Source organism: Prionailurus viverrinus, chromosome F2 (genome assembly GCF_022837055.1).
Source record: "Prionailurus viverrinus isolate Anna chromosome F2, UM_Priviv_1.0, whole genome shotgun sequence".
Classification (NCBI taxonomy): Eukaryota; Metazoa; Chordata; class Mammalia; order Carnivora; family Felidae; genus Prionailurus; species Prionailurus viverrinus.
The window spans coordinates 10,494,629-10,509,981 of record NC_062578.1 but is presented as its reverse complement, the minus strand read 5'-3'; the positions used below and the strand labels follow the sequence as shown (position 1 = coordinate 10,509,981).

General features: G+C 40.7%; 1 protein-coding gene across 5 annotated transcripts in view; it reads left to right on the top strand.

Moving 5' to 3' along the window:
• The window catches only part of TOX (thymocyte selection associated high mobility group box), a 308,315-nt gene that overhangs the window by 263,131 nt on the left and 29,831 nt on the right, over positions 1–15,353 (top strand). For all 5 annotated transcript variants that reach the window (XM_047842350.1, XM_047842354.1, XM_047842351.1 and 2 more), the window contains exon 5: positions 10,424–10,654. In XM_047842350.1, the coding sequence (XP_047698306.1) occupies positions 10,424–10,654 (231 nt within the window). The remainder of the gene's footprint in view (positions 1–10,423; positions 10,655–15,353) is intronic.

The window sequence follows — 15,353 nt, the reverse complement described above, 5'->3', positions numbered from 1 at the left end:
TCCAATTCCAGCTCCGCACACTGTTCTTCACCTTCTCTCCAGTTCAAAACCTTCCTCCCCGTTCATTCAACTTATATTTATTAAATGCCTGAAACCCCTCTGATGAAAATGTGCAAGCACTCTTCATCAAAAGATTAAACTGGCATTTTTTTTCCTTTATCCACGAGCAGGATTTATATGGAAGGTACCGCAACAGCTCCCGTTAAATGTGAAAGAGCATTAAGTCAAAAAGATCACTTAAATCATTTCTAACAAGAGAACTAAAAAAGAATATTTCGTCTCATACCAGGAAAAAACAAAAAGCTTTTAAAGCTTCCCTCTTCGCACTTTGAGCTCTCGTAAGCAATTAGGTATTAAATCCAGCTTATCTAATTGAACAATGAAATGAAACGAGTTTGTTGTGACAGAGAGAAATATTGCAAATACATCACTAAAATAAATTATCACCTTATAAACACTATCCATGGTCCCGACTGCTCGGGGGCTGTGTTGACAGCCTGAGGTCATAAACTACACGTACAGTAAAACATCAAAGAAACATAAACTTGGGGAGCTTGTGGTTCTAAGCCTGTAATCCAGCACTTGTAATACAACAGACACTGGGAGACACTTAAAGTATCTGCATTAGAAGTATATTTTTAGCACACTTTTCCCTTTCGGGAAATTACGGGCTAAGAACCACAGTTTATCTTTCTCTATCCTTGTACTTTCGACTTTTCTACTTCAAATATCGTCAAGTTTTACATGGGTCCCTTGTAAATGGCATATAGTTAGATATTCTTTACCTTTTTTAAGTTTACTTATTAATTTTGAGAGAGAGAGAGAGCTCGAGCAGGGGACAGGCAGAGAGCGAGGGAGAGAGAGTCCCAGGGAGTCTCTGTACTGTCACTGCGGAGCCCAAGGCACCCGGGGCACGATCCTACAAACCGTGAGATCATGACCTGAGCTGAGATCAAAAGTCAGAGGCTCGACTGACCGAGCCACCCAGGTGCCCCTACTTTTAAATAAAACTGGCTTTATTTATATCGATATAAACCCTAAAATATTTGGGTTTATTTCTCCGTTTAAGTATGTTGCTTCCTATTTCTCCCACATATTCCATGTTCCTTTTTCTCTTTTTTACCTTCTTTAGGATTGTTCTTATTTCACTCATTCCATAATTTTACATTGTAATATGGGAAATTTTGTACTTTCTCTCCATTTAGTAGCTGCCTCTGACACACCAATGCATAAAATTCTAACATCGATTAATATATTTACTCTTATATTAACTCCAAACACCCCCCCCTTCAGATTTATAGCAGAGCAGTTATTGCTGTTGTTTCAATCATAATTTAGTTGAATTATGTCATTCAATAAACTCCATGAAGCATTATTTTTAGCACTTTCACAGTCTTTTTTCCTTTAGCTATTTCTACATATTTAGTGTTTTCTTGCACCTGATACCGTTTTCCCCATGCCTGTAAAATTTGCTTTCTCGAGGGGCGCCTCGGTGGCTCAGTCAGTTAGGCACCCGACTTAGGCTCAGGTCATGATCTCACCGTTTGGGAGTTCGAGCTCCACGTCGGGCTCTGTGCTGACAATTCAGAGCCCGGAGCCTGCTTCGGATTCTGTGTCCCCCTCTCTCTCTGTCCCTCCCCTACTTGCTCACGTCCTCTCTCGCTCTCTCTCTCAAAAATAAACATTAAAAAATTTTTTAAATTTGCTTTCACAAGGAATATGGGAACCCTGATTACCTTAAAAACTACTTTCCCTGTGTCTGGAATTTTAGGTTGCTAGTGACTCTCTTCAATCATATTGAAGATATTCTATTTCTCCATTGCATCCTGAGTTTTATGATTGCTTTCGAGAATTCTACTGCTCCACTGTCTTTTCTTTGAAAGCAATCTGCCTTGCTTCTCTGACTGGTTTTAAGATCTTCTCTTGCCTTTGGCATCTGGCAGCTTCACTGTGATGTGTGTGGGCCTTTAAACTTACCGTGAATTTAATATTTCTGTTTAAATCAGTCCCGGGGAATTTTCAGCCATTATTGTTTTTCAGATATTTGCCTCTGTCCCATCTGGCTCCTTTCTCATTCTTGAATGCTAATACATTATGCGCTAGACTTTCTTTCATCTTTTCCACTTTCTTGCCCCTTTGTCTTATATTCTGACTAATTTATCCATGTCATTTTCCCACTTCATAATTCTCTTTTCAGCTAGATGTGATCTGAAATTAAAGACGACCTATTAAGGGTTTCATTTCAATTATTTTGTATTTCTGGTTTTATGTGGTTCTTTCTCAAATCTGGTTGGGCTGTTTTTTTAGCTGATTGCTCTTTATCCGTATATGTCACCCTTTTGTTCCTTTGACAGTTCGCTAATTCCAGCACCTTCTTTCTTTGGAGGTCAGTTTCTATCATCCATAGCTGCTGCTGGCTCTTGCTTTTGATGCCGTGTTTTGCTTTTGCTTTTTGGCTTCTAGAATAAAAGCTGATGTGCATTAGAACTTGATGAGGATTCCATCGGACCTTATGCACAGGAGGGTTCTTCTGGGAATGACTAGAACCACTCCTGGCTTGAAGTCTTTCCAGGTCACCCAAGTAGAACGCATTCAGGGTATCAGTCCTTAACAAATGCTGGTTTCTCTCCATGAATTATCACAAAAGATACTTTCCACTCTTCATTCAGTATGGTCCTTGCAGGTTCTGAGAGGGCGCACGTAGGGGAAGTTGTTTTATCACACCCTGGCACTGAGAGTCTAGTTATTTTCTGTCCTGACTTTGATAGGAACCCTCTTGTTAAGCACCTCACTTTCAGTCAGCCATGGGCTTTGTCTGCTATCTGTTGAACCTTTGACTCAATTTTACCAGGTTCAGCAACGATCTTGAAGACAAAAGCTGGCTTCCGTACTCGGCTCACTCCTTTGGGTCCCTGCTTTCACTTACTTTTTGCTTTTTTAAGAGTTTCTTACTAATCTGCTAGTTCATCAGTGCGTGTACTTTGCCATGCTGGGCAGAGAGAGGTTTTTTCCTCAGAACAAATAGGCTAAGTCACTACGGCAACAATTAAATAAGCCTTTAGAAAAGTGCTTTTTATTTACCACCGTTCTGACGGCAAGAAGATTCCTGTACAAAGTAAAAATGATAAGCAGACAGGTTTCTATAAACACTGAGTGAAATCAAGCAATGTTAGAACCAAATGTCAAGTCACATTATCAAGCAATAGGACAGCAAATTGGGACTCCGAAGTCTCGTATTTTCCTCATTGAACTGTCTTTAGTATGCAGCTGTTCAACACTTCAGCTGGTATAATATAATATGTATGATACTTTTAAAGAATTCCTTCGATCCCAGCCATTGAAAAAAATATTCACTCCTTATTTACCAAAAATAAAGTATCCCGTTGGTGAAGGCTGAGCCTAACAGAGTAGTTCTGGGGAAAAATAACAAAATCCAGTCAAATAGCCAGTCAGCACTCAATTCTAAATAGTTGTTCCTAAAATCCATTTGAGTAATTAAATCATACTAGGACGAAGTATTCTCAAGGTGTATATGTTCCTAGACGATTCACGCCCTAGATCGTTGGGCACACTTTATTCATTCATGGAGTAAAAATAAAGTGAGATTGAACACAGGCACCTTGCGCATTCTACACACAGCAGGAGAAACCCTCTTTCCAAAAGAATAAGAAGTGAAAAGTATTGTCCCAGAGAGGCACATTTGGAACAGACCATGTGAGTTCCACAGAACTGACAAATATAAATATAATAGGTATATATAATTGCAATCAACTCTCCTCCTCACTTTCACGTAGTTTTTCTGGACAGTGGCCCAAATTGCGTATCCTTACATAAGGCCACTGAGTACCCTTGCTGAACTCATCATCCTCAAGCAATACTCAGCTATGTTTGGCAGGATCAGGGATCCTTAAAAATGAATTTGCTTTATAAACGATGATACACATTCACACTGGTGAATCATTTCAGGAGTGTAGCATTTCACAAACCTTTTTTTTTATAATTGATGTTTTGAGTCACTGAATGTACTGTTATTATTAATGATAATAATAAACCTGATTGCAAAATGAAAGAAGTATTATTGCAGCCTTGCTGATTTCAGAGTAACCAGATGACTTACTTTCCATGCTTATTTGAATTTATTCTCATAAGGGGATTTTGGACGGCATAGTTTAGAGAGAAAAGAGAGAATGAATTTAAGTAGCAAAATTTTTCACTTACAGCAACAGCACCATCACAAAAAGTGCTGTGATATGTCCTGTTTCTATGGCGAAGATTTTATAATATTTACTTTATATGATAAGAGTTATAAGTAGAGTTCCATGTTGTTTGTTCAGCCTATTATGCAGATGGTGCTTGATTAAAATCTATTTTAAACTCCAGCGATTACTGCAAGATAGTGTGCATTAAACAGCTCTCCCAGCTCCATTAAAGGCTTTGGGACCGCGGCAGTTTATTTTAAATATGCTTATAGACGTTTCTAGCTTCTCCAGGGACATTTCAATATCAGTGATTCTCTTTCCTTGAGAGTCTTAACTCGCGTACTCTGTATTCTTAAGAAGTATTATCTAAGCAACACCGTTAACACACGCTTTTTTAAAGTGAAAAATTATTGTTTTCTTGTGATAAATAAGTTAAATACATCACTATAATTAAGCAATAAGACATGACAGGAGTGGGTTACCAGGAGCCTAAGGACACCTCCAGGGATTGTAGAAATAAATCTATGTCTACGAGTAAGTTACAGGAAGCCCATGCGTCTGCGTGAAGCTTATGTGAGAGTAATATTTATTTATGCATTTGTGTATGTATTTATTTATTCATTAGTGCCTTAATCGGATGTCAAGTAAATCTGTCGGTGATCAGGATTACAGTTAGGGCCATTACAACCCAGCCATGTTTTGGTTTTCATACAACTTTTACATTTGTCTCGAATGCCCTTTGTCTTGGAACTCTGAGCCTCTGCCCGGTGCTGTAAGATACAGCAGTGGACGTGTGTGGTGATCCACAGCATGTAGGACCCCATACCAAGGCTGGGAGAAATTAACAAGGCTGGACACAGAAATGGCACCTGGTCCTTGCTTCAAATGTGCTTGTCATCACGGGGAGTTTATACTTTTGCATTATACGGTTTCTTCTCTATACGGCTTATGATGTTGGGATTAAATTTAACGCTCTCATTTTAGAGCTCTAGTAACTTTAGAAATGTTGCGCTCTAAAACAGTGCCCGGTACACAATGCTGTACTGTCCATTGCAGTCGCCACTAGTCATGCATGACAGCACCTTCAAATGTAACTAATTAAAATCAAATAAATAGAAAATACACTTTATCAGTTGTATGGCTCTAGAGCCATATGTGGCTAGCGGCCACCCTTTCCGACAGCCCAGAGAATATTTCCGTCTTTCCAGAACATTCTATGAGACAGTGCTGCTCTCGACTTTAGAAGTCAGGGTCTCTTAGAAAATTAGGATGTAAAATTATAAGCTTTCATCCGTCTAAGTAGGAATTCAGGATCTAGACAATACTCAAAATTAAGGTTCGGGGACCTATTACAAATCCATTTAGCTGATTTTTCCACCGTAATGATATTCATCATCGTGTTCATCCCAAGTAGTTGGTGGTCAAAAAAGCCAGGTGTCTTTCAAAATGCAATCTGTTACTGGCACGTAAGTGGATCCAAATTATAACAATGATTTTTTCCTCAAGGAGGCTTTGCATATGAGCAATGATCATGTGCTTTTCAAATACATGATGAAGCTACCTCCAGAAAGTAGGCCTTACAAATCCCCGGTTCCTTACACAGAATCTAAAACAATAGCTCATTTCTGTATCCTCAGGAACGCAAGAAAAATGAAAAATAAATATTCAGGAGGGTCATGTGGCAGACACCCTTAAACTCACATAGCACTGCCCAAGTAGTTGGATGCATTAGATATCAAACCACAATGAGGACTTTTCATTCCATTATGCTGCACCCTAAAAACAAAGATGTTGTGCTTACCCAATAAATCTTTATACAAGGAACACTGATTCCCTTCAAATATTTTTATTTTTATTGTTTAAAATATTTTTATTTTTTAAAAATAGAGAGCTTTTGGGGAGCCTGGGTGGTTCAGTCCGTTAGGTGTTCGACTTCAGCTCAGGTCACAATCTCACGGTTCGTGAGTTCGAGCCCCGCCTTGGGCTCTGTGCTCACAGCCCAGAGCCTGGAGCCTCCTTCAGATTCTGTGTCTCCCTCTCTCTCTGCCCCTCACCGCCTTGTACTCTGTTCCTCTCTCTCTCTCTCTCAAAAATAAATATTTTAAAAAATTTAAAAAAAATAGAGACCTTTCATAAATAGTGTTTGTTTTTGCTTTTTCCTCTTCTATCAGCCTGCGATGGAAGTCAGGGCATAGCTGAAATCCCAGTTCAGTTCCATACGGGCGATTCTGTAAGTGGTCAGAATATTATGATCCAAGAATATAGTTTTAGTGATCTACTTTAATTACTGAGGGAAAGACAAGTGAATCCTGAGACGTAAATATTTTGTGTGTAGCCTTTAGCTTGGATGTCTCGGGTGCCAGTTTTCCTTAATGGCAGAGGTGGCTGGCCTAGGTGGCTCAGTTGGTTAAGCAGCCAACTCTTAATTCTAGCTCAGGTCATGATCTCGCAGTTTGTGAGATCGAGCCCCGCGTCAGGCTCCATCCTGTCAGCACAGGATTCTCTGTCTCCCTCTCTCTTGGCCCCTTCCCCGCTACTCTCTGTGTCTCTCTCAAAATAAATAAATAAACTTAAATAAATATCAATCGGTAATCACTCAATCAGGCTTGCACCCGACTGTCCAAATAACAATTTAAAAAGGAAAGGTTGCATAAAGTTCAGCGGTTCGAAGACAATTTTGGACAGTGGAGGAGGGAAATTATTTAAATAATTTGGGAAAATCTTTTAATAAGTACGTTTACATTGCGTCATAGGATATTGACTTCTGTGATTGACATTTGGGTATTTTCCAAAAAGATTGATAACCTCTGCAATCATAGAAATTTTAATACGTCACTAATTTTTTAACTGAAATTTCAAATGAAATTTTTTTTATTTTCCTACACTTTGTTCCCTGTTTCTAAATATCTTCAATCCTTGAAGCAACATGACCTCCAATATCATGATCCCTCCATTTTTTTAATATTCTTCATTGTGGACTTTGGTTAACTCCTTTCTATTTTTTTTTAATAAATATTTTATAATTACAAATATAAGAATGGTCATGTTTATAAAATATTATGAAAAATACAAAGAAGAAAATCATGAAGATTCAGTCTATAACCCAGAGGAATGACTATTAATGTATCAAATATTTTCTAAAAGTCTATTTGCTTTCTGTCTTACTGCATATGTGCTTATTGTCCTAAAGCTCCCAAGTGAATTAGCATGGTTTAATTTCCTATAACAGAAACCACTTCTGCTTTGATTTATTCCTCCTCTAAGTTATGTTATTATTTTATGTTATAATTTTTATTACTATTCTAACAAATGTTAAGCACTTACTATGTGTTAGGAACCATGATAAGTGCTAGTGAACAAAATCACATGTGGACCTGCCCTAATGGTGCTTACAGTCTGGGGCGGGAGAAGATCTAACATTTAAATTATTATATAATTTCGTATGATGTGTGTTCTCAAAGAAATGCACAGAATTACACAAGTGAATAACACGAACTTGACTGAGTTTGAGATACTTTAAGACTTGGACGTAGAGAAGCTCCTGGGTGGCTCAGTCAGTTGAGCACCCGACTTCAGCTCAGGTCACGATCTCACGGTTTGTGGGTTCGAGCCCCGCATCGGGCTCTGTGCTGACAGCTCGGAGCCTGGAGCCTGCTTCGGATTCTGTGTCTCTGTCTCTCTCTGCCCCTCCCCCATTCACGCTCTCTTTCTCCTCAAAAATAAATATAAACACTAAAATAACAAAAATAGAATTAAAAAATAAAAATACATAAAAAGTAAAAGAGGCTTGCAAATAGAAATGTCAACTAGCAGTCATGTCAGTGTGTTCACAATTCAGGGGAAACATGAGTTTGGCAGTTGTCCACCAACAGAAGGTAATGGAAACTGTGTGCTTAGGAGATTACCTAAGTACAAACTCATGAGAGAAGACAGTTTACAGCGAAAGACATCAGGAAAGCATAGTGGCCCTCGGTGACCTGAACTGAGAGCGAAGTGATGGGGAAGGCACACTGAAATGAGTTGCAGAGGTTGTGTATGCCCAGCCCGGACAACCACGTGGACGAGTTTAGTTGTGAAGAGAGGAAAGAAAGATACGCCATGTGTATCCCATAGGAGCAAAGAGAAAGGTGACTTTTTGTTTGCTTTGTCTCTCAAGCAATTAAATACCAGTGAGAACGCTACAGTTGAGGGTGTGTCTGAGGCCAGTGCCTCCTACTCATAAGCATTCTGCTTCATTAGTGTAGAGTAAAGCCTGGGCATCGAATATTATTTAGAAGTTTCTGGACAATTCTAATGGACAGCCGTATTGGAGAGCCACTGTTCTAGGTCATGTCTGCCCACCTTTTTAGTCTATAACTAACACCAGTTTGCCCAGGATCAACTCAGTCTTAACATGCTAGACCTCTCGCAGATTTACGTGGGGACCAACAATTTCACACGATCACCTCTCAGATCCATCCTGGGGAAGATATCTTCTAGCGTTAATCTACCTTCGTTCGCCGGGTTCAAAGCATCCTGTCCCCGCAGGGGTGTTTGATCTCCTTCAGTAGGCAATTTCAAAATGACAAGCTTCTAGTTATCTTTCTCACTAAAAACAAGGCAAAGAATTCATGTAGCTTTTTTTCCTGTCTCCCTCTAGTTCTCGGAGCAGATCTTTTAAACGATGACAGTGTGGCATCACAAATTTCTTTCCGTTCATTCAGTGAATTTTTTTGGGTGCCTGCCATAATTAACATCTTAAAAGTTTTAAGCAAATATAAATATATACCATCTCGGTAACCACAAAATGGCACCGCAGCTGGTTTGCAGTAGAGAAAATGGAGGCCCAGAGAAAGCTATAATTTGCTCAAGATTACACAGGCAAAAACAGCAAAGGAGGGAATAAGTCGAGATCCTCTGGCCTCATATCCACTGGACACCATGCTCGCTCTCTCTCCACTGCTGGCAGTCATTTTACACGAACTCCCCTGCCTAGCGATTTTTCTGGATGAGATACGTATTGCTTGTACATATGTTTGCAGAGAGGAAAGAAGCAACAACAGCAGAAGGGGAAGGTGCAGCGTACCTCATGTGATGATGGCAGCATTATCCGGAGAGAGCGCACATGTGCCTTTATGTTGGGGGGGGGGGGGGTGCCTGAGCAGAGGATCCCAACGGAGGCAGCACTATTTGATATTCGTGGAGATTCATAGGATTTTAGGGCCAGAGAGAAATCCGAGCCACAATCCCCCATTCTATAGAGGTGAAGTCACACCACATATAATTAGCTAATGTCAAAGGTAATATTCAAATGCAGGTGCCTTAAAACGATTCAGGATGTCTTTTCCCACCTGCATCAGAATAACAATTGAGATCACCCAGATATCCATACTGGAGGACAAGGAAGAAAATAGAACCAATTTTTAAACTGAGTGTAGAGCTGTTCTAGAAAGATCTGGAATCTAGAAGGTCTCCAGAGATGCACTGTCCAATATGATAGCCGCTGTCCACATGTAACTATTTAAGTTTCAAGCATTCAAAATGAAATAAAACTTTAAATTTTGCTCCTTGTTTAGTCCAGCCACATTTCAAGTGCTCATTAGTTACATATGGCAAGTGGCTACCCTTTCGAATAATGCAGACTATAGAACTTTATCCTTATTACAGAAAGTTCCACTGGACAGCACTGATCTGTCTAGATGATGCCAGTCTCTAAACCATGAGCATTGCTAGCCTTCTATAGACCTAAGTGCAACATCAAACGTCCTCCAACTTTATTATTGGACACGTCACCCACCATGGTTTTAAAATCATAATTAGGAAAAAAAGGCTAAACTGCCCCAAAGAACACAAGTTAGATGGATCATACAATAGGGTCACTACAAGAGGAATCCACTGCCGTCACAGTTACAATGCTGCTTCTCATTCAGCTTCCTCAATGGGAAAAATGAGAAGCTGAAGGGTAAGGGATGATATTTAATAGTATAACAATAGTAGAAAAAGAATCAATAATGCTATTTGAAAGGTATGTAAAATAGGCTGAAAGAAGGATAAATATGGCAACTGCAGGAAATATGAAGGTAGTTTTATCCAAAAAACAACAACAGCGACAAACCCAGGTGCCCCTGAGGAATGTCTGTGTTTGCGTGACGAGTATATCCGTGTAAGCCACCAAGGAGATCAATATGATATGTTGCCAAATATTCTTAGTTCCTCCGTAATTCTGATTTGATTTTTTATTTCAGATCAATGGTGGAGAGAAGCGACCTGCGTCTGACATGGGGAAAAAGCCAAAAACCCCAAAAAAGAAGAAGAAGAAGGACCCCAATGAGCCTCAGAAGCCTGTGTCTGCGTATGCATTGTTCTTTCGTGATACTCAGGCTGCCATCAAGGGCCAAAATCCAAATGCTACCTTTGGTGAAGTCTCTAAAATTGTGGCTTCAATGTGGGATGGTTTAGGAGAAGAGCAAAAACAGGTAAGAAAGAATGCAAAGTGGGCTGGTGGGAATCAACGTGGTTTAAGAAAGAGTATGCACTCTATGGGGCGCCTGGGTGGTGCAGTCGGTTAAGCGTCCGACTTCAGCCAGGTCACGATCTCGCGGTCCGTGAGTTCGAGCCCCACGTCAGGCTCTGGGCTGATGGCTCAGAGCCTGGAGCCTGTTTCTGATTCTGTCTCTCCCTCTCTCTCTGCCCCTCCCCCATTCATGCTCTGTCTCTCTCTGTCCCAAAAATAAATAAACGTTGAAAAAAAATTTAAAAAAAAAAAAAAAAGAAAGAAAGAGTATGCACTCTAAAAAAAAAAAAAAAAACCAGCTTCGGAGGAAGTTTTCCGATACCAGAATTAAGGGTGAGAATGTGCCCTGTCGGAACCAGACTTCAAAAGACTTTCACATAAGTTTATACTCCTTTACTACTCTTTCGTAAATAGCATGTTAGTTTCCTTTGTTTCGACGTTTATATACTGTAGTTACTATTGGAAGGACTTTTACATGTCCCAGCCAGGATTACATCATTCCTTAACGTTGCCAATGTGATCATAAAGACTAAAAAAAAAAAAAAAAAATACTGAAAGTATTTTGAAAACTGTGTACACCTCTCTCGAGCACTTATTATGTACCCTTTGGTCATCAAAACCCTCTTTGCTCTTTGCCAAACGAACCTTAGCCATTCCCTAAAGACCACCAGAGCCTGTTATTCAATCCCACATATACTCATATTTTTAGGCTGTGTTAAATGGGACCAGATGCCTGGTTATATTCTTCTGGTGTGGATTGCCACGATGTGAGGACCATGCTTAGGGAGGGCCATGTGGAGCATCTCAGCCACAGCATAAGTAGCCCAGAAGGTCTTAAGGATGATGGGAATCACAGAGAGAGCTAAGAGCTCAGTACACAGATGTAGCCCACCTCAACGAAGAAGCAATACTGATCCCATATTTCTAAACCATGGAGTAGATTGCCATGGTCACCATCTAGAATTTCATTGTCAAAAAGAAAAAAAAATAGGCAAGCATTATCATTAAATTACAGTCATTGAAACAATTACATGGATGCACCTTCAGCTGTTGCAGAATACGGAAAGGTACTAATAATGGTGTATTAATCTCACATTTGACTCTTGGTAGAGACCTTCACCTTTCCTCATCAGGTCCAGGGAAGTGGGTAAGCAACAGAAAGTCTCAAAGCTATATACATCTAGAAGCACCTGTATCTTGTGAGTATGGATCAACATCTAAATGTATATAGTTTCTTACTCTTCTCAGAAAACTTTCACATGATTTGTCTCATTGGTTCTGCTGAGTGCTCATAGACACTTTTATCTCAATTTTGTAGGTCATGAAATAGAGCCAGATAGTTAAATTCATTCATGTATTCATTTAACAAGTGTTCGCTGAGCATTTACTATGTGCCCTGAGGCACTGTTCTGGACACTGGAGATCTGGCAGAGAACAAAACAGAGTCCCTCGTTCCGCTGAATGGTTCATCTAAGATTACTTGGCTGGTGCATATAGTTACTGTTATCTTGCAAGACTCATCTTCCGGGACAGAAAACACCCCACTGGAACATTGTGCACTCATTTAAAACATCCATCTCACTATTAAGAGGGTGGTCAATGTATTCTGTGATTCTGCTGAACCCCTAATACAGTTGTTTGGGGGTTTTAGAGCTGATTTCTAGCCTATCACAGATAAATTCGCTCCCACCCTCCCAAAGCTGAGGTGTGGTTCCCAGCTGATGTTGGACATTCACTGGTGGGATTCTGCAGTGACTTCATTCTTCCACTCAGTAGAGCGTTGCTGAACGAGGAACTAAGTGCACATGAGACCAGGAATCCCAACCCCATTCCTGCCTGGATTTTGTAACCATAATGCCTCCCAGAGCCATCCCTGATGCCACACAACGGGATGTACCCCTGTCTCCACTCTGATCACCCCTGTGTGTATTCTTAGCTAGGTACCAGGCTCCAATACTATAAACTCCTTTGCTTGGTGAGATGAAATTTCCCAGAGGAGACATTCAGAAAGTGATTGCAGGAAGTCTCATTCATCAGAGGACACACGTGATTCCCTCCTGAAGACCCAGCCCTCCCTCTACCCAAGACTCAGCAACGAAGCTGGGGGGGGGGGGGGGGTTGTTCCGAGGCACGTATGTGCTTCTCTAGCTTCGGCTTTGCCCACAGTTTTACTCCACGAAACATCTGTGCATCACTCGTCTGACTCCTTTTATCTCTCTCCCTGACCCCAGATACCTTTTCCTAATTGTTTCCCACATTCACTAAAGGAACTCAAGAGCTCGTGTGATTTGAAGACCAGTGGTTTCAAAGGGGGAAGTGTACAAAGACCCTCCCTAGCCCACGATTGGGCCTTCACATTATCACCGTGAAAAGTCAGTGCCTATACCCGTGTTTCCGGTGGAAAAGAATAATGCTCATATGATGAAAATCGGGTCGTTCCTCAAGGCAGCAAATATAATGCTGCAGGTTGTTCCCACTAATTCTATTATAATAAGGCCGTTTATTTTTATTATAGCAAGAGGGGAACATTAAGATAATATTCCACATTCTTTTTGTGTGACCATATAAAGCATTCACAGGCCCAAAGAATATGAGCTTCTCTATTCTCAACTGTCATGTTAAAAAGGAAAATTACTCCCTTTCTCCCATACTGCCTTTCAAATCGGGGCTGAGCCTTTCTAATGTGGATAGACTCGCAGCTATGATGTAACATTTGAGGATTTATAATTGTATACGTGTCATGACACGTATACTTTTTCCGCTTTCTCTTTTGCATTTTCTTTGCCATGTAATAAGTGACTTGTAATGAGTCCACCTTTAGGTTCTCTCTTAGCAGAAATATTCGGGGTTTGGGGGAAGAATTTGTTTTACAAATAAAGGCCGGGGGCGCCTGGGTGGCTCAGTCGGTTGGGCGTCCGACTTCGGCTCAGGCCATGATCTCACGGTCCGTGAGTTTGAGCCCCGCGTTGGGCTCTGTGCTGACAGCTCAGAGCCTGGAGCCTGTTTCGGATTCTGTGTCTCCTTTTCTCTCTGCTCCTCCCCTGTTCATGCTCTGTCTCTCTCTGTCTCAAAAATAAGTAAACGTTAAAAAAAAAATTTTTTTAAATAAATAAAAAATAAAGGCTGAAATTACATAGCAGTTGGCCTGTATAACTCATTGGATATTTGAAAGCAATTTCATAATCAGAATCCAGGTGTTAAAAAGCTATGCCAAGATTGTTTTGGAAAATACCTTGTTAAAAATACCCATCTTTTTATCTTATTAAAAAAAAAAGTTAAGGGGTGCCTGGGTGGCTCAGTCGGTAAAGCGTCCGACTTCAGCTCAGGTCATGATCTCGGGGTTCGTGGGTTCGAGCCCCACATCGGGCTCTGTGCTGACAGCTCGGAGCCTAGAGCCTGCTTTGGATTCTGTGTCTCCCTCTCTCTCTCCCCCTCCCCTGGTCTCTCTCTCTCTCTCTCTCTCCCTCACTCTCACTCTCTCTCTCTCTCTCTCTCTTGCTCTCAAAAATAAGCATTAAAAAAAATTTTAAGTTGATATTTAAGAAGTTGAGCACCATTACCAAATCAAGGTACTGGGAGCAGCGTGGGTCACTCACGTGGCTTGTCCCCAGGCTCCATGCTCCTTTGACTTAACAGGGGTTCAGCATAGTTTTTCCTCTCCTCGTAAAAGCTGATCTTGCTTACTAAAGATAGGAAGGCTGAAGAGTTTGCTACAAAGTATGGTTTGGTAAGGCCCAGTGGATGCAAGCCCATCCCAGGCACAAGCAGAGAGAGGGTCAAATGAATGAAATCAGACACTGTGCTTACAAAAGGGAGCGTATCGCAGCAGACGGGCCACTGCCCTGCTGCTATGTGGCAGCTTTTCTCCCCCACTTTGCAAGAATTGCCAGCAAAGCGAACATGCCTGCCTCGAATGCACATTTGGGCATTGAGAGAATTTCAGCGGCATCTCCCAAAGTGTTATTATGTGTATTACCACCTGTTCTTTCCCTTTATGTTGACTCACTGTGCCAACATCACATAGTATCTCTGTTCCGAACTTAAATTAATTGTATTTTTACTCATCTAATATTCAAATTTGGGAGCACACACACTGCTATGTATTTTTAAAAGAATGTTGCTGGAGCCGATTAGAGGCAGACCATTAAACTTCAAAATTTAGGCGTGTTGCAAGAGCCCCACGTGATGCTATTGGCATTGTGTAGGCAGCTGGTTCGGGTAGGAAGCTAGGATTTCACGTGCCACAATTGTTCACAAATCCTGTTGTCATAATAGCCCACAATTATGAACAGCTACAGATATAAACACAAACTGTGGAAAAATGGACAAAATTATTGATGATTTATTAGGGGCTCAGAAAATTACAATATTTAAGGAAAAACAGCTATTAGTGAGATTACGATTGAATGTTTTCTTGACAGCCAGAGAGAACATGACTAATAGAGCCGCTGTATGTTTATGTCACATGCTTCCTCATTGTGGAGGGTGGGCGGGAATGAGAAAGCACAGCAGAAGGGCGGATCTTTATTTTCAGAATCCATGGTGAGTGAGCAACTATATGCACTTTGGTTTCTGTGAGGAATCTCTCAAAGAAGAAGAACCAAAAGGAAGCTGAAAGAAGTGACAAAAGTCCTCCGGGAACACAAAACCTCCCTTATGAA